The sequence below is a fragment of the Argiope bruennichi genome, chromosome 11, assembly GCF_947563725.1.
Source record: "Argiope bruennichi chromosome 11, qqArgBrue1.1, whole genome shotgun sequence".
NCBI lineage: Eukaryota > Metazoa > Arthropoda > Arachnida > Araneae > Araneidae > Argiope > Argiope bruennichi.
In genome coordinates, this window is record NC_079161.1 from 66,797,034 (window position 1) to 66,815,393 (window position 18,360).

At 42.6% G+C, this 18,360-nt stretch overlaps 2 protein-coding genes across 2 annotated transcripts; both read left to right on the forward strand.

Annotated features, from left to right (window-relative positions):
• Nucleotides 1-6,558: 6,558 nt before the first annotated feature.
• On the forward strand, nucleotides 6,559-8,217 carry LOC129956605 (uncharacterized). The gene is made up of 2 exons (XM_056068536.1): nucleotides 6,559-6,569; nucleotides 7,026-8,217. Exons 1-2 carry the CDS (start codon nucleotides 6,559-6,561, stop codon nucleotides 8,215-8,217), a joined length of 1,203 nt encoding a protein of 400 aa, XP_055924511.1.
• A 740-nt stretch (nucleotides 8,218-8,957) lies between these two features.
• Nucleotides 8,958-15,674, forward strand: LOC129956606 (uncharacterized). Its single transcript, XM_056068537.1, has 3 exons — nucleotides 8,958-10,023; nucleotides 10,267-11,494; nucleotides 12,037-15,674. The coding sequence occupies exons 1-3, from the start codon at nucleotides 8,958-8,960 to the stop codon at nucleotides 15,332-15,334; spliced, it is 5,592 nt and encodes a 1,863-aa protein (XP_055924512.1). The 3' UTR covers nucleotides 15,335-15,674.
• The last annotated feature ends 2,686 nt before the right edge of the window (nucleotides 15,675-18,360 follow it).

Genomic DNA, 18,360 nt, shown 5'->3' on the forward strand with positions numbered 1-18,360 from the left:
CTGCCGGAGGAGATAACCATCGACGAAATAAATGAGGCCCTTAAGGCAAGAGCAGGAACAACGGAAAACCTGAATCTAAGATTCAAGCTGTCAGGGCGAACACAAGGGACCGCGCACTGGGTAATGGAGGCCCCCAGTGAAAGCTTCCATAAGATCAGGAAGTTAGGAAGGATCCCAATCAACTGGTCCATGTATCAAATCAAGGAATTCTTCCATATAAAAAGATGCAATAAGTGCCAAGGTTTCCGCCACTTAGCAAAAGACTGCCCCAACACCAGGCCGTTCTGCGGAAGCTGCGCGGGACACCACGAGACAAGAAAATGCAGATCTCCACAAGTGGTCTGCATTAACTGTGCAATGCACAATCAAATCCACGGTACTCGATACCCAATCAGCCACCGCTCAGACAACCAGAGCTGCTCCTGCTACAAGGGAGAAGTAGCTCTCTATAAAAAGACAAGAGATTACTGATGGTCCAGGCATCCTCCAATATAAAATCCACCAACCCACTAATCCAACAAGACAATGGTAACAGCACACCAATCCCAGAAAACCTCTCAAGGAACAAACAACCACCCAACCTCCTCAGACTACTCCAAATAAACCTGAGAAGATCAGAAATAGCAACATCGGCCTTAATAGACGCAGCATCCAAATTCCACCCCACCATAATCCTAGTTGTTGTTGTTGTTTTGGATTTTTTTGGCGCAAGGGCCATATCTGGTCATGCTGCGCCAAGCATATGGTTTAAAATCATACTACATAAAAAATTGTTTCATCAATTAAAATATAAATCAGTTTAGTCTCGGTAAAAGAAGGCGAAAATTGAATAGATTAAAATGAACATATAACATTCAGAAATTTAAAATGAGCAATGATGGTTTAAATGTGGAAATAAAAAGTGAAAGTCAAAGTTATTTTTAGTTGTCAAACAAATCGAAAAGACAAAAAATGAATTAAATGTACGTGAAAAGGCGAATAGCCTTTAAGAATTTGAAAATATTTTGGTGGTACGTCTCCCCCACCAAGTCTGTTAAAGTTAAAGATGAAGATTTAAAAAAACGAATTCTATGTGAGCTAAATGAGCAACATTCTATTAAAATGTGTTTAATGCTAAAAACGACCCGACATGTGGGACATATCGGTGCACTGTCCCCAAAAATAAGATACTTATGCGTAAAACGTGAGTGCCCTATACGGAGACGAGTCAACTTAACATCCAGCTCTCGTATAGGAATCGTAGGCCATAAACCAATGGATGGTTTGACTGAATGCAACTTATTCTCAGTCTGCAGATCCCATTTTCCTTGCCATATTGATAGCAGGCGGGAAAAAATGGCTGTTTTAAAGTCACTATATGGGATGCTTTGACACAGCGAAGTGGAAGCATGTTTTGCAGCGACATCTGCTGCTTCATTTCCAACAATGCCCACGTGACTTGGTACCCAGCTAAATATAATATTAAATCCCTTTTCCTTAAGAGTTCGTAAAAGATACAATACCTCAATGGCAATCGGATGCATTCGATTATGGTAGTTGGATAATGTCTCCAATGCACTCATGCTATCAGTATAGATTATGAAATTCCCCTGAGTGTTTGGTGAGATCTTCTCAAGAGCACAGAAAATTGCAGTCAACTCAGCAGTAAACACTGAGCAACAATTGTGCAAACGATAGCTCAGTGTCTCAGATGGAAGTATGATGCCACTACCGACATGTCCATCCGATTTCGAACCATCTGTAAAAATTGGTGCAAAAGAAGAATATTGGCAGCGATGATAGTGGAAAAGCTGCTGTAAAACAACTGGTGCAGTTATGTCTTTATTAAAACCAGAAAACGGGTTCAAAAAGATAAATTTTGGAACATTCCAAGGAGGGAATTGGAGAGACGGAATTGATTTAATAGTAATATCATTAAGTTCCAAATCATTCAGAAGCATTTTCATTCTCTCACAAAAAGGGCGTATGTGAAAGGGACGCGCATCATAGAGTCTCCGCAGTCCAGCCGATAGTGTCATTTCACCCAATGGATTATTCAAGTTAGCTTGTGCGTGTAGGAAGTATAAAGTAGATATTTTTTTACGCCTTAAGTCGAGTGGTAACTGGTGGCAGATATTATAGAGGCTTTCTATGGGTGATGTTCGAAAGGCGCCCGAACAAATTCGCAAAGCCGAATGGTGGATGGTGTCCAGACGTCGTAAAACGCTACAGCGAGCAGATCCATACACCATACATCCATAGTCAATGCGAGAAAGGATAACAGCCTGGTACACACGGAGGAGGGAAGTTCTATCTGCACCCCAAGTTGTTTTGGAGAGAACCTTCAGAATGTTTAAGGTTTTCTCACATTTCTTTCTCAAAAACTGAATATGTGGAAGGAAAGTTAGTTTATTATCAAAGAAGATCCCTAAAAATTTCATTTCCTCTACGACAGGTATGGTAGTAGTGCGTATATATAGTACAGGGTCCAAGTGAATGTTCCGTTTTCTACAAAAGTGAATGCACCGACATTTCTCGGGTGAGATTTTATGTCCGTTTGTATCGCACCAAGCTACTATCTTGTTAATTGCAGTCTGTAGCTGACGCTCAATCAAACGCATATTACTTCCTTGGCAAGAGATCTGCAGATCATCAACGTAAAGACTTCCATGAACAGAGGATGGCAAATGATTAAGTATCTGACTAAAATGAAGAATAAAAAGTGTAACACTGAGGACACTTCCTTGTGGAACACCCTCAGTTTGAATAAAATAATTAGAATAAAAATTACCCAAGCGAACTCGGAACGTTCGGTAAGCTAAAAAATTCGTTGAAAAGATGGGCAAGTTTCCTCTAAAACCAAGATTAAAAATCGTAGATAGTATGCCGTATCGCCATGTACGGTCATATGCCTTTTCAATATCAAAGAAAACAGAAACAAGGTGATTCCTCCGGACAAAAGCATTGCGAATTTGGGTCTCCAGTAGTATCAGGTTATCAAAAGTCGATCGTCCTTTTCGGAAACCACTCTGCAACAGGGGAATGCTTCCTTGCTTCTCTAATTCAAACACAAGACGAGCATTGACCATACGCCCAAAGGTCTTGCTGAGACAACTCGTAAGAGAAATTGGTCTATAATTCAAAGGGTTTGATGGTTCTTTGCCAGGTTTTAACACTGGAATCACTAAAGCTTCGCACCATTGATGAGGGTATATCTGCTCATTCCAGATTCTATTGAATAAAAATAATAAATTGGAAAGGGAAACTCTATTCAAATGGCGAAGCATGCAAATATACGATTCCATCTGGCCCGGGGCTGGTATCACGGGTGCGAGATAACGCTGCGTCCAGTTCTGACATTCTAAATTTGCAGTTATATGGAAAAGTTCTCTTGGTATTAAAACGCAATGGCGATCGTTCTGCGCGATTCTTAATTGCCGTAAATTCAGGACTATAAGAATCAATTGCTGAAACTTTCGCGAATGCTTGGCCAAGAATGTTAGCTATGTCCAATGGAGCGGAATGTTTCACTTCTGTATTCAAAACAGGGATGGTAAATTCACGATAAATCCCACTGGCGGCCTTAACTTTGTTCCACAAGGTTTTACTGGAAGTGGAGCATGTTATGGATGAAACAAAAGATGCCCATGATTCCCTTTGACTTTGACGGCGAACTCTGCGAGCAAAGGCTTTGGCTCGTTTAAAAGCAATTAGATTTTTTGTCGTTGGGTACCTTCTAAATATGTTCCAAAGTTTTTTTTGAGTCTTATAACTGTCGCGACAAGCTTCATTCCACCATGGTCTTCGAAATTTTCTGAGACGTGGAGAACTCTTTGGTATGGTTTCATTAGCGGCGCTCATTATGGTATCAATAACATTTTGCACTGCTTCCGAGATATCCGCAGTTCTGACCATTGTCTCTGTAATATTTGCAAGTTCCGAGAAAGCATTCCAGTTTGCTCCCTGGAATATGAAACGAGAGGAACATGGTGTCACCTCATTAATGTCATTTTGTGAAACTATTAAAGGAAAGTGATCACTATTATAGAGATCACTTTCGACTGTGAGATTAAGCAAAGGGAGGATCTCAGGAGAACAAATGGCCAGATCAAGATTATGGAAGGTTCTTGTGGGTTCGTGGAAGTACGTTTTCTCGTTATTATTTATCAGACAGAGGCAGTTATTTGATAGGAACTGCTCTATCTGTCGCCCACGAGAGTTTGTGCTATCCGAACCCCACAAGGTACTATGCGCATTGAAATCACCGAGTAGGATAAAAGGTGAAGGAAGCTGGTCCACCAAATTGTCGAGTTCTTGCTGACTGATGATACCATGAGGCGGAAGATAAATGCAGCAAACTGTGACCAGCGTTCTTGCGTGAACCTGTGCTGCCACAGCTTGCAGGGAAGTATGTAAACTGAGTGGTGTGCTTGGATACAGGTTTGACGTAAATATACAGACACCTCCACAACTGTGAGATCCTGTTTCTACATCTTTTCTAACACAATTAAAGCCACGCAATTTTAAAGGGATGTTTGGTGTCAAGAAAGTTTCTTGCACACAAAAACAGATGGGATGAAATTTGTTAAGAATAGTCTTGATGTCATGAAGTTTGGAACGAATGCCGCGACAATTCCAAGAAAGGAAGGTACCCATTAAGAAATTTTATTGCGAAAAGAGGAATTAAGAGCAGTGGTTGGAGTTGCTGAAACTTCACAACTCATGTCAAATTCAGCTTCATCCTCAGAAGGATGGAGTTTTAAATCGGGACTATTTGATAAGCCTCCAAAAATGGACGTCAAGTCCTTATGGGCTATACCCCTACTAGCAAGTCCCAATGCAACAGAATGTTTGGTGCTTGATTTCTTGAACTGCGAAGACAGTTCTTTCTTCGACAGTCCACGTTTTGCAAGCTTTAGTTTAAGAGATTTTACCGGCTTTGTTTTTCGCTTATTTTTGTCTAGTTTTTCAATATCAGGTGTGTTGCCAATCGATTTTTCTGTATCAGAATCAGATGACTGCTTAGGAGAGATTATACGGGTGGTATTTTGAGCACAGTTGGGACAGGTACAATTTTCACAAAAGTTTTTCCGTACTATAGATGCATAACTTACGCCAGGGGAGGGTGTTTGTGCAAGAACTTTCTTTCGAGCCTCAGGATATGGAATATTTTCTTTAATTTTAGTTGCTGTGATTTGTTTTTCGATTTTCCAACGTGGGCATAAGCGGGAGAAGGACGTATGTTCGCCTTTACAATTCACGCACTTCTCTGGTGCTGAACAATCCTGGCTCTCATGTCCTTTCTCAGCACAGCGGGCACAAGTGACTGTCCCACGGCAGTTTGCTTTTGAATGCCCAAAACGCTGACATTTAAAGCATCTGAGAGGATTCGGTATGTATGGTCTCACGGGAAGCTTAATGTAACCTGCATATATGTAGTCCGGGAGTTTAGGGGACATAAAAGTAAGTATATGATGTTTAGTCTCAAGAGTTTGTCCATCTCGCCGGATGGTAATACGGCGGACATGTGTGACACCTTGCGATTTTAATTCCTCAGTAATTAAATCTACAGGCAAGTTGAAAATCTCTCCACATGTAATAACACCTTTTGATGTATTTAAAGATGTGTGTGGGTATACCTTGATTGGTATAGTTGCCAAAGCCTTTAACTTTTGTATGTTCTGGGCTTGCTTTCGTGAATTAATCTCAATCAGCAAGTCGCCAGAACGCATCTTGCGTATTGACGTCGCATCACCAATTGTAGCACAAATTGCTTTCTGTACCAAAAAAGGGGAAACTGTTTCAAATGTCTCACTTTCAGAAATTCGTTTTATTATAAAATATCTATCAAAATGTTGGTTAATAGAAAAAGTGTTAGGAACTATGTGACGCCCACTAAAGGGACCCTTCTTGGGAGGAGCCATGCGATATGAAATATGATTCGGGCCCGACGGCACCGCCCACCACGGAGCCCAACAAGGGATGGCAGCCACCGGCTCTAGACGTCTAGCCTCGGCACTTACCATAGTGCTAATCGGTACCTATACGCTGGGAGTTACCCCCGGGGACAGTGACCACCCTTAACGCCAAGCCCAAGGAGTAACCCCTTCGCTTGATCCCTAGCAAACTAACCACTTAGGTGGTTAGTAACCAGCCGATTGATGCACAGGGGACCACAGTACACCACCCGTCTTTCAAATGGGTCGCCACGTACGGCAAACACGTGGGGTTTTGACTGTCCATGAGAAGCTAGAAGCAAACAGAGCGGCGACAGCTTCTCATGGAGAGTTCCCTCGCCTGCCGTCGAGGGAAAGAAAAAATACAGCAAAAAGCAGAATGTGTAGAGGAGAGCGAACTGAAAGGGAGTAAAGATCCCTGGGTACCTCGGGATTGGGACACCCGTACTCACCTAAAGAAGGTGAGCCCCTGAGGGGACCATAATCCTAGTCCAAGAACCATACATTCTGGAGGGAAGAATTTCAGGAATACCAAGGTCCTGGAACCAGTTCACCTCCAAGAACCATAAGGCTGGAATTATCACTCTCCCCACAAGCACAAAACCACTTCTCCTGTCCTCCCATGAAAACAGCGTAGGCGAGGGAGCTCTCCATGAGAAGCTGTCGCCGCTCTGTTTGCTTCCTGCTTCTCATGGACAGCAAATACCCCCACGTGTTTGCCGTGCGTGGCGACCCATTAGACGGGCGGTGCACTGTGGTCCCCGGTGTATCAATCGGCCGGTAACTAGCAACCTGAGTTACTAGTCTGCTAGGGATCAAGCGAAGGGGTTACTCCTTGGGCTTGGCGTTAAGGGTGGTCACTGTCCCCGGGGGTAACTCCGGGCGTATAGGTACCGATTAGCGCTAGGGTAAGCGCCGAGGCTGGGAATGGCCAGAGCCGGTGGCTGCCTTCCCTTGTTGGGCTCCGTGGTGGGCGGTGCCGTCGGACCCGAATCACTTATCATATCGTATGGGGCCTAAAAACTTAAATCAACAAACGACAAGAAAAAATACAGAAAAATATTACGATCATTTTTTTGTTATCAAAAGACTTTCTGAAGATAAGGAGACATTTCACACGGTCTCTCCGTTCCTTGTAGAAAAAGCCGTTTCTGGAACACTTGGGGAAGTTTCTGCCATTCGCAAACTTCGTTCGGGAGATTTGTTGGTGGAAGTTAATTCTCGAAAACAATCTAATCAAATTCTCAAACTGAAAGCATTGGCTACAATTCCCATTTCTGTAAGCGCGCATACATCTCTTAATTCTTCTAAAGGTGTTATTACATGTGGGGAGTTATTTCATACATCAATTGAAGAAATTACAAATGACCTAAAACCTGAAGGAGTGATACATGTACGCCGTATCTCAATTCGGCGGGATGGACAACTCCTCCCTACAAAGCACCTCGTTCTTACGTTCCAAATGCCTACTTTGCCAGAAGTAGTTAAAATAGGATATATGAGATTGAAAGTGCGTCCTTTTATACCTAACCCTCTGAGATGCTTTCAATGCCAACGTTTTGGGCACTCTAAGATCGCCTGCCGCGGGACACTTACTTGCGCCCGTTGTTCAGAGAAAGGACATGATAGCCAGCAGTGCACCTCATCTGAAAAGTGCGTCAACTGTGATGGAGAACATACTTCCTTTTCCAGATCATGTCCACGTTGGAGGTTGGAAAAAGAAATTATAACTTTGAAAACAAAAGAACAAATTTCTTATCCAGAAGCGAAAAGAAGAATCGAGGCACAGACACCTTCCCCTGGGGTCAGCTATGCATCAGCTGTTAAAAAATCATATTGTAAAAACTGTTCATGTAAAAATTGTGTGCAGATTGTTGCTGAAAAAGTTCCTCCCGCAAAAATATCCGAATCTGATACAGAACCTTCCACAAACAGTGCTCCTGAATCTCACGATCCACCGAAACGTAAACCAAAACCAAAGCCTCCACGTGCTCTTAAATTAAAGCTTTCGAAACACGGCCTTTCACAAGAAATGATTTCGGAAAAATTTAAATCAAAATTTAAAAAATCCAATATTCGAAATTCGGTTGCTCTGGGACTTGCAACTACGGGGACAGTCCAAAAGGATTTACCTACTATTTTTGGAGGATTGTCCAAAAGTCCTGATTCAATTGCTCTCCATCCATCCGACGAAGAGGAGGATGACCTTGAAATGAGTTGCGAAATAACGCCAACTCAAACTAACGCCCTTTATAATTCCCAAGCTAAAAAACTCTCTTAATGGGTACCTTTCTCTCGTGGAATTGTCGCGGCATTCGGACAAAGCTAACTGACATCAAAGCTCTCATTAATAAATCAAATCCTGTTTGCGTAGCTCTTCAAGAGACATTTTTGAAACAAAATATTCACTTCAAATTAAGAGGTTATAATTGTGCAAGGAAGGATAACGAAACTGGTGCATCATTCTCTGGTGGAGTGTGCATTTTAACCTCGAACTTTTATCCCAGTACTATCCTTAATCTACGCACTAACTTGCAAGCTGTGGCTGTGCAGATTCATGTCAAATCCTTAGTCACGGTCTGTTGCCTTTACTTGCCTCCAAATGAGGTTATTTTGCAGGACGATTTGAATACTTTGGTTGATCAGCTTCCAACTCCTTTCATTTTGCTTGGTGATTTTAACGGGCATAGTACTTTGTGGGGTTCGGATAGCACTAACTCCCGTGGGCGACAGATAGAACAATTCATTTCTGATAACTGTCTCTGTCTGCTCAATAACAACGAAAAGACATACTTTCATGAACCCACTCGTACTTTCCATTCCCTTGACCTCGCTATTTGCTCTCCGGCAATTTTCCCATTATTGAATTTGGCAGTTGAAAGCGATTTACATAATAGTAATCATTTTCCTCTTGTCATCTCTCATGATGATAATAGTAATTTGATGCAAAGCCCACCAACATACATTTTCCAAAAAGCAGATTGGGCTACATTTACTGAGCTTGCATTGATTACAGAGGAAATGATTTCATCTGCCGATATTAGTGAGACTGTACAAAATGTCACTGATTGCATTATTAAGGCCGCTGATGCTTCAATTCCAAAGCGTACCCCTCTTCCACGCAAATTTCGCAAACCATGGTGGAATGATGAATGTCGTAAGGCTTATAAGGAACAAAGAAAATGTTGGGGTATTTTCCGCAGGTATCCTACCACGGAAAATCTTGTTGCATTTAAAAGAGCAAGAGCAAATGCTCGTCGAATTCGGCGCCGCAGTCAAAAAGAATCTTGGCAAAGTTTTATATCCACCATCACTTCCAATACATCTAGTGCACAGTTGTGGAAGAAAGTTAAAGCGGCAAACGGAATTTATAAAGAATTCGCTTTCCCCATCTTAAATACAGAAACGGCTTCATACTCATCGCCACTTGATATTGCAAATGTTATTGGAGAAACCTTCGCTGATGTTTCAAGCTCTGTTCCTAATAATCCGACTTTTCGTGCGATTAAGAGACAAGCTGAACAAGTGCCTTTGAAGTTTAGAACCCGCATGGTCCTCTCTTATAACAATAACTTTAAGATAGTGGAATTAAGGAACGCTCTATCTCGTACTCGAGATACTAGCCCAGGTGTCGACGGGATTACCTACAGTATGCTTCGACATTTAGACGAAACCTCTCTTTTGCACCTCCTGCACTTGTTTAACAGAATCTGGAGTGAGCAAACTTTTCCTGAACAATGGTATGAAGCCATTGTGATACCTATCCTTAAACCTGGAAAGGTTCCTACCAATCCTTCAAACTATAGGCCAATTGCTTTAACTAGTTGTCTCTGTAAAACGCTCGAACGCATGGTAAATGCCCGTTTACTCTATGAACTGGAGAAAAATGGGTATATTTCACCTTTCCAAAGTGGTTTCCGTCGAGGACGTTCTACCAATGACAACTTGGTTATGCTTGAATCTCAAATTCGAAACGCATTCGTCCGGAGAAACCATCTAGTTTCTATATTCTTCGATATAGAAAAGGCGTACGATCGTACGTGGCGGTATGGCATCCTCCGTACTTTAGGAGATTTTGGTTTTAAAGGTAACTTGCCAGTTTTTATTCAAAATTTTTTAAAATTTCGGACATTTCGAGTCCGTATTGGTAATACATTTTCTCATCATTTTATTCAAAGAGAGGGTGTTCCTCAAGGAAGTGTTTTGAGTGTCACCCTTTTTATTCTCCATATAAGCCAAATTATTCATATTTTACCATCATCCGTTTGTGGAACACTATATGTGGATGATCTACAAGTCTCCTGCCAGGGGTCTAATATGGTTTTAATAGAGCGACAACTTCAGAGGGCTGTTAACAAACTCATTTCATGGTGTGATGAGAATGGACACACGCTTTCCCCTGAGAAGAGCCGTTGCGTACACTTTTGTCGGAAACGGAGTCTCCACCCTGATCCTGTGATACAAATTCGAGGTGTTGATATTCCAGTCGTTGAAGAGGTACGTTTCTTGGGTATCATATTTGACCGGAAACTCACTTTTCTTCCGCATGTCCTTCACTTGCGAAAGAGGTGTGAAAAATCCCTCAACATCCTAAAAGTCCTCTCGACTACCAGATGGGGGGCAGATCGAACATCTCTACTTCGTATCTATCAGTCTGTTATTCTATCAAGAATTGATTATGGATGCGAAATATATGGTACAGCTCGTTCTAGTGTTCTCCGAAATTTAGACACAGTACACAACAGTGCTTTGCGTATCTGTTCTGGAGCCTTTCGTACATCACCAGTTCATAGTTTATATGTGATTTGTCATCAACTTCCACTTCATCTGAGACGGAAAAAATTATCTGAACTATATTTTTTCCGTATTGAATCTTTTATCAATCACCCTATTCATCGAGTGAATTTACCTATTGGTTTGGGACGATTATATAATGCACGTCCTTCTAATATCCTACCTTTTCGTGAAAGGATAACAAGGACTTTCGCTGATCCAGGAATTTTAAATCTGCAGGTTCATAATACTACCGCTTATGCTTTGCCACCCTGGGATATCCCAGAAATATCATATCTTAACCCTTTTCTCGCTTATGGCAAGTCTACCACTTCATCTGTTGTCTTTCAACAACTTTTTCTATATCACCGCAATGAATATTCTACACACATTCCTGTTTTTACGGATGGCTCAAAGACAGCTTATCAAGTAGGTTGTGCTGTCGTCATTGCTGAGGACACAAGCAGCTTTCAGTTGAGTACTCTGTGTTCAGTTTTAACTGCTGAACTAATGGCAATTATGATTGCTCTTGAAAAAATGTCTAACCTCACTTACCACAAATTCTGCATTTATTCTGATAGTATGAGTGCTCTGGAGGCCCTCAGCCATCCTCATACTAAAACGCATCCAATAGCTGTAGATATCCTACATCTTTGGAGAGATTTGCAAGCTCAGAACTACCAAATTTTATTTTGTTGGTTACCTGGCCATGTTGGCATTGTTGGCAATGAATCTGCTGATGCTGCAGCAAAGACAGCATCCACTTCTCTACAACGAGCTATTCCGTACACAGATTTAAAAAAATATATTTCTCAACGTATTTTTTATTTATGGAAAGAATCATGGGATTTGCAGATTTCTAATAAGCTGCATTCTATTCAGCCTGACATCACTTTGTGGCCGGTAGTTCCAGTACGCGAGTTGGACGTCAAATTGACTAGGCTTCGCATTGGCCATACTCGCCTCACACATAAACATCTCCTATTTGGTGAGCGATGCCCAGTCTGTAATGCGTGTGATGTTATTTTAACTGTCATTCATATTTTATCAGAATGTCCAATTTTTAATTCTCATCGATTACGTTTATTCGGTAAATCATCTTCAAATATTCGTGACTTGGTGGGAGAACATCCCCACCCAAATATTTTTACTTTCTTGAAAGAAATTGGTGTATTCCATTTTATTTAACTTGTTCAATTTTATCTCCACATTTCTTGGTTTTTGCAAATTTTACTTTAACTTTTTAGAAATTCACTGAATATTTTTTATCTTCAACCATATGTTTGGCGCAGCATAGCCATATATGGCTCTTGTGCCACAAAATCAGAAATAACCATAACCTAACCCATGAAAACAGCGTCAGCATAAAAATCCACACAGACAAAGGCCCAATTAATCTCGCATCAACCTACTCCTCACCTAATGAAAATATCCAAGAGGCCACAGAAGAGATCGATCACCTCATAACCAACATCAAAGGCGAAAAAATCATAATTGGCGCAGACTGGAACGCCCACAACAGGCTATGGGGGTATCAAAATGAAGATACCAGAGGCTCCCAAGTCGAAGACTTCATACTAGCCAAAGATCTGTTTCTCCTGAATGAAACCAACTCGCCACCAACATATGAGCATAATTTCAGCAAAGGCTGGCCAGACCTCACTCTCATTAAAGGAGCAGACCTAGCGGAGGAAACCAAGTGGTCGGTGTCGGACGTCTACTCCCACAGCGACCACAAGTACATAATAATAGAAGTAAACATCCCTCAAAATCAACAACAATACACCCGATTCAAAACGGCCTACGGGGGACACAGGAAACTGCTGGACCTCCTAAGCGAGAACCTCCCGAGAATCAGCCTGAAAATAAAATACAGCAAAACCAAGGAAGAATTAGAAGAAGCCACAATAGCCCTCCAAACGGAAATATTCAAAGCCTGCAAAAGGACATACAAAACTAAAAAAGTCAAGCTAAACACCAATAACAACTGGTGGGATCAGGCACTCCAAATAAGGAAGAAAGAAATCCAAGCCCTGAGGAGGAGAATTAACAGCTCACCACAATCGGAAAAGCAGAAATACCAGATTGAAATCTCCAAAAAACAAGCAGAACTAAAAAAAGAGGCAAAAAAGGCTAAACGAAGATCTTTCCGCAACCTATGCTCAACGACAATAAACCCATACGGACTCCCTTACAAATCAATAATAAAAGATAGAAAACCACCATCCGATCTCTTCAGACAACTGGACGCACCCATGGAGGGAGACATAGAAACCTTCGCACTCAATATTCTCAAGGAACTATATCCACAAGATTCAACTTCTACTCCAACTAATAGCCTTTCAGGAGATTTTACAATAGAAAAGCCCTTCTCCAAAAACGAAATTAAAAGAATCCTAAAGCAAGCCCCACTTAAGAAAGCACCAGGCCCGGATGCAATAGATTATATAGTGCTAAAAGAAATCAATTCAAGATACCCAGACGTTCTCCACACCCTCTACAACAGATGTCTCTCCTTGCACTGCTTCCCATCCTCTTTCAAAAAAGGTAACATAGTCCTATTCCACAAGACCGGCAAAGACCCCCAACAAATCAAATCCTACAGACCAGTAACCCTCCTCTCGACAATAGGCAAAACGCTGGAAAAACTACTTCTGGGGCGATTAAACCACAAACTCAGCCAACTTAACCACCTCCATAGCAACCAATTCGGTTTCAGAGAAGGTAAATCAATAGACCATGCAATCCACCAACTAATCAATAAAATTAATGAATCCAAAAACCAGAAGAATCATACCATAGTAATCTCAATAGACATCCAAGGAGCATTCGACAACCTGGAATATAGTTCGATCCGAAATAGCATAGATGCAATAGACCACCCCTCCAACATAACAGAAACCCTGAAAGACATCCTCACAGGCAGAAAGGTTTGCCTCCAAACCTCACAAGGACCAGTGGAATGGAACCAACATAAAGGCTGTGCGCAAGGCTCGTGCACAGGCCCAATGTTCTGGAACCTCGTGGCAAACGAGATCCTTTCGGCTCCCTGGGACCCTAACATCCATCTACAGGCCTTCGCGGATGACTTTGTCTTCGTAATAAGCGAACCTACAGGCGCAAAACTAAAATCCAAGGCCCATCAAGCACTCGCAATATTCCAAACCTGGCTCGACAAACACCACCTCAAGGTATCAATAGACAAAACAAAATATATGCTAATTAGTAAACTAGTCAACGGACCCAGATTAAAGTGGCAAAACCAACCCATTAAGAGAGCAACCTCCATAAAGTACCTAGGAGTCTATATAGACGCAAAATTAAACTGGGCCGACCATCTTCAATACATCAAGACAAAGTCATCCGTTCTAATTCAAAAGATCAGAAGGGTAGCAGGACCAAACTGGGGCCTCAATAAAGATCACAGAAGGATACTGTACAAAACAGTGGCCGAAAGAATGATCCTTCACGGCTCTGTGGCATGGGCCGCCTCTCTCACAGCAAGACAGACAAGAGCGTTGAACTCCATCCACCGGAAATTCCTGCTCAACATCAGCAGCGCCTATTGCACCACCCCTACGGCCGCTCTTCAAGTCATAGAGGGATCTCTTCCCCTCCACCTAAAGGCAGAGCTAGAGGCAGCCTACGTAAAAACAACCAGGCTAAAATCCAAAGTAACTCTGGACGGACAAGACTTCTCCCCAGAGTCATACGAAAACAAGCCCTCCCCAACAAAGTTCCACCCGGCCGATTTCCAGCTAGAGGACAGGGTCACAATAACAAAGACCTTCTCGCCACAGGAAGAAACCAATGTATATACAGACGGCTCCCACCTCAACAACCAAACGGGTTGCGCCTTCTGTGTCATACACAACAAAGAAATAGTTAAAGAGTGGATGGGGAAACTGAAACAGAACAACTCAGTATACCAAGCAGAACTAACAGCCATAAAGGAAGCCTGCCACTGGGCCAGCACAATCAAAGACGCAGTAAAGGTTTGGTCGGATAGTGAATCCAGTCTTCACTCAATATTAGCCCTAAACACCAATAGCCCAATAGCACAGGAAATCCAAAACACCCTCATCAACTCTACTAACATCAAACTAGGCTGGGTTAAAGCCCACGCAAACAACCTAGGAAATGAAACCGCCGACCAACTAGCCAAAAGAGCCACAATAGAAGGGACGACCATCGACATCCCACTGCCTAAAAGCGCACTAAAAAAGCAGCTCCGCTCAGTATTCCTGAAGAAGTGGCAAGAGGAATGGGACTCGGGCCAAACGGGAAGATCGACTTATACGGTCCTTCCAAAGGTCAAGACCACCGGAGCCCGATGGGAGAGGGAGGAGATCATGTTTGTAACAGGTCATGGTCCCTTCCCCTCCTACCTCCACCGATTTCATCTCCGGGAAAGCCACAACTGCGGCTGTGGTCAAGAGGGCACTCCATTTCACTACGCCACAAGCTGCCCACTAACAGCGAGCTTCCACTTCCGGAAACCCTCAGCACCCAACGAGCCAGCCTGGTGGAAGGGAGTTATGAACCACAGGCTATCGAGGAACAGGGTGAAACTCCTCATCAGATTCCTGCAGGAGCACGAGGATATCCTCTCACCTCAGACCTGAATAGCTTCCTTCCACCAAAGCACCAAGCCCATAAAGTCATAGCCAACCTGCTCATCTCCATTCCTTGCCATCCCTCTCCTCTCCCACCATCACAGATACCGGCCACCTCCAGTCTCTCCTCGCCAGTCCTAGCCCCAATATCCAGACCACCATCCTCAACAACGACCTACTGCAACAATCCAGCGGCCCCATTCATCATAGTCATTGGCAGCAGAACAGCCTCCACACCAGGTCAACAGTCCTCCCACTGATAGCACCATCCAGCAACAATCAGCTCCACAGCCCCTGCAGTCTCCTCAACGGCCTCACCGGACCAACTCCAACAACCCAGCAGCCTTCCAATCATCACCAATAGCAGCAACCCAGCAGCCTTCCAATCATCACCAATAGCAGCAGCAGAGCAGCCTCCACTACAAACCAATAGTCCTCCCTTTGACAGAACCAGCATCATCGCCAGACAGCCACCCCGACGGCCTTATCAGACGGCAACTATAACAAGCCACAGCGGTCTCCTCCGGATGCTTCCGAAGTCCAGCAACGTTACAAATGTATATATATTAACTCCACTGTCTTTGTCATTTTATTATTATTATTTTTATTTTCATGTTCATATTCATTCATCACCAGAACGGCCTCACAACTTGTAGAGAGGCCGCACCTGTGAACCACATCAATGTACTCATCTGTAAAAATACATCTTCTCATCCCATCATCGTAACTCAAAGTGTGCTTTTATTATTATTTTGGTTTTTTTTATCTTTTATTATCTCCATGCTACTATTTATGCCTGTAATCATTCATCAACACCCGAACGGCCTCGCAGTTTGTGGAGAGGCCGCAACTGATATTCACCAATGTACATAATTGTAAATTTTCTTTATTTGTCATATTAACCGGAAATGTATAAATTTGTTTTTGAATCCAATAAAGTTGTTCGGGGGGCGGCTACGTTACGAGCGCAACTGGGCCCTCTTGGGGGTGCGGTTGCTCTTCCTTCCACATGCATCCACCCAACCGACAAGGAACCTTCAGGGTTCCACATTCGGGGATGCATCGTGGCGTTTATGTCTGGAGCCTCTACTTCGAGTCTAACCTCCGAAGAGTGAAGACGTGCGATCTTGAGCTCCTGTTGTAGCGCACCGCGGATAGCGCGCAACAGAGTCAAGCTCTTTTTAAATCGATATCACCGCGAATTCCAATCGGAAAATAATAATTTCAACATCATCAAGTGTGAAAGTGTGCTGTCAACTCAAGTGTGTGGAAAAAGTGTGTGTTTAGTGATTTATTTGTGCCATATTCAAAGGATTACTTCATAAAATTTTGGATAACCACCTACAAATAGAGATGTCCGGCTAAGCAGGCGCCTTGCGGCTGGGGTGAGTGTTCCCATTTTTATATGTGCTGATAGTGCGTACAATTCCCTGCATTTTGATATAAATATTGTGTATTTATGTGTATTAGTTTATTTTATATGAATTTTTAAATTTTTGTGTTTTTGCGTGAGCAGACGGTTGTTTACGTTTCTACCTTTGACTTTACAACTCCCCATCCCCCCCAAAATTTTATTATTTCAGCTCAATCTCATAAAAAGAGGGTACATTTCCTAGCAGAATGATGTATAAATTATAAAAATACGTTTATTGGTTGACGAGATATAAATTTTTTACTAAAAGTCACCCTCCGTAAAAATGCACTATATTTTGGTACTTTTTACTAAGTCCCACTTTAAAACTTAATAACTTCCAAATTAATGGTCCGATTCTCTTCAAATAAAGGATGATCGACAGTTTAAGCGTTTTCGCGTCGATCAATACCCTATTTTTCTCAATTGGATCATAAGTTTATTTTTTATGAATTTTTAAAAATTGTTCACTTCGGCAACCCTCCACTAACTTTTTCTCCCGATACGTTCTTCCCCCCAGTCTAAACACCCCTCTGCTCATAGCTTTAACATAGCTCCTCAACGGCCTCACCGGACCAACTCCAACAACCCAGCAGCCTTCCAATCATCACCAATAGCAGCAGCAGCAGAGCAGCCTCCGCTGCAAACCGACAGTCCTCCCTCTGACAGAACCAGCATCATCGCCAGACAGCCACCCTGACGGCCTTACCAGATGGCAACTACATATTTTAACACCACTGTTTTTTGTCATTCTATTATTATTATTTTTATTTACTCTCATGTTCATATCAATTCATCACCAGAACGGCCTCACAACTTGTAGAGAGGCCGCACCTGTGAACCACATCAATGTACTCATCTGTAAAAATTCATCTTCTCATCCCATCAACGTAACCTAAAGTGTGCTTTCATTATTATTTGTTTTATTATCTTTTATTATTTCAATGCTCCTATCTATGCCTGTAATCACTCATCAACACCCGAACGGCCTCGCAGTTTGTGGAGAGGCCGCAACTGACATTCACCAATGTACATATTTGTAAATTTTTTATCTTATTTGTCATATTAACCGGAAATGTAAAAAATTTTTTTTGAATCCAATAAAGTTGTTCGGGGGGCGGCTATGTTACGAGCGCAACTGGGCCCTCTTGGGGGTGCGGTTGCTCTTCCTTCCACATGCATCCACCCAACCGACAAGGAACCTTCAGGGTTCCACATTCAGGGATGCATTGTGGCGTTTATGTCTGGAGCCTCCCGCCCCGACAACAAGCATCAAAATCAATCAGGTGAGAAGGCTGCAAAAGCAGGGTATAGCCATCGACTGCAACTCGGAAGAAGACCGATCCAAGCTCCTTTCTGCCCTCTCCAACAAACCCTCTCTGCAAGAAACCATCAGACCAATTCAAGTAGAGAGGAAGCTTCCGAGGCTAATTTCTTATGGATTCCACCATGAAACCAAAAGAGAGGACTTCGAAGAAGGTCTACGCCTTAACTTCGATTCCCCCCTGTCTTCTGAAGTGAAGGTTCTCTTCTCTATCAAGGGTAAAACAGGGAAAGTCCACTGGGTTTTCCAAGCTCCCCAACCCATCTGTCAAACAATCAGGAGCAGAAGGGGCAAAATCTG

Coding starts and splice junctions, on each gene's coding strand:
- LOC129956606 (XM_056068537.1), top strand. CDS start 8,958: ATGATTTCATCTGCCGATATTAGTGAGACTGTACAAAATGTCACTGAT. Junction 10,024..10,266: donor AGGAGATTTTGGTTTTAAAG/GTAACTTGCCAG, acceptor TGGTTTTAATAG/AGCGACAACTTCAGAGGGCT. Junction 11,495..12,036: donor TCTCTACAACGAGCTATTCC/GTACACAGATTT, acceptor CCACAAAATCAG/AAATAACCATAACCTAACCC.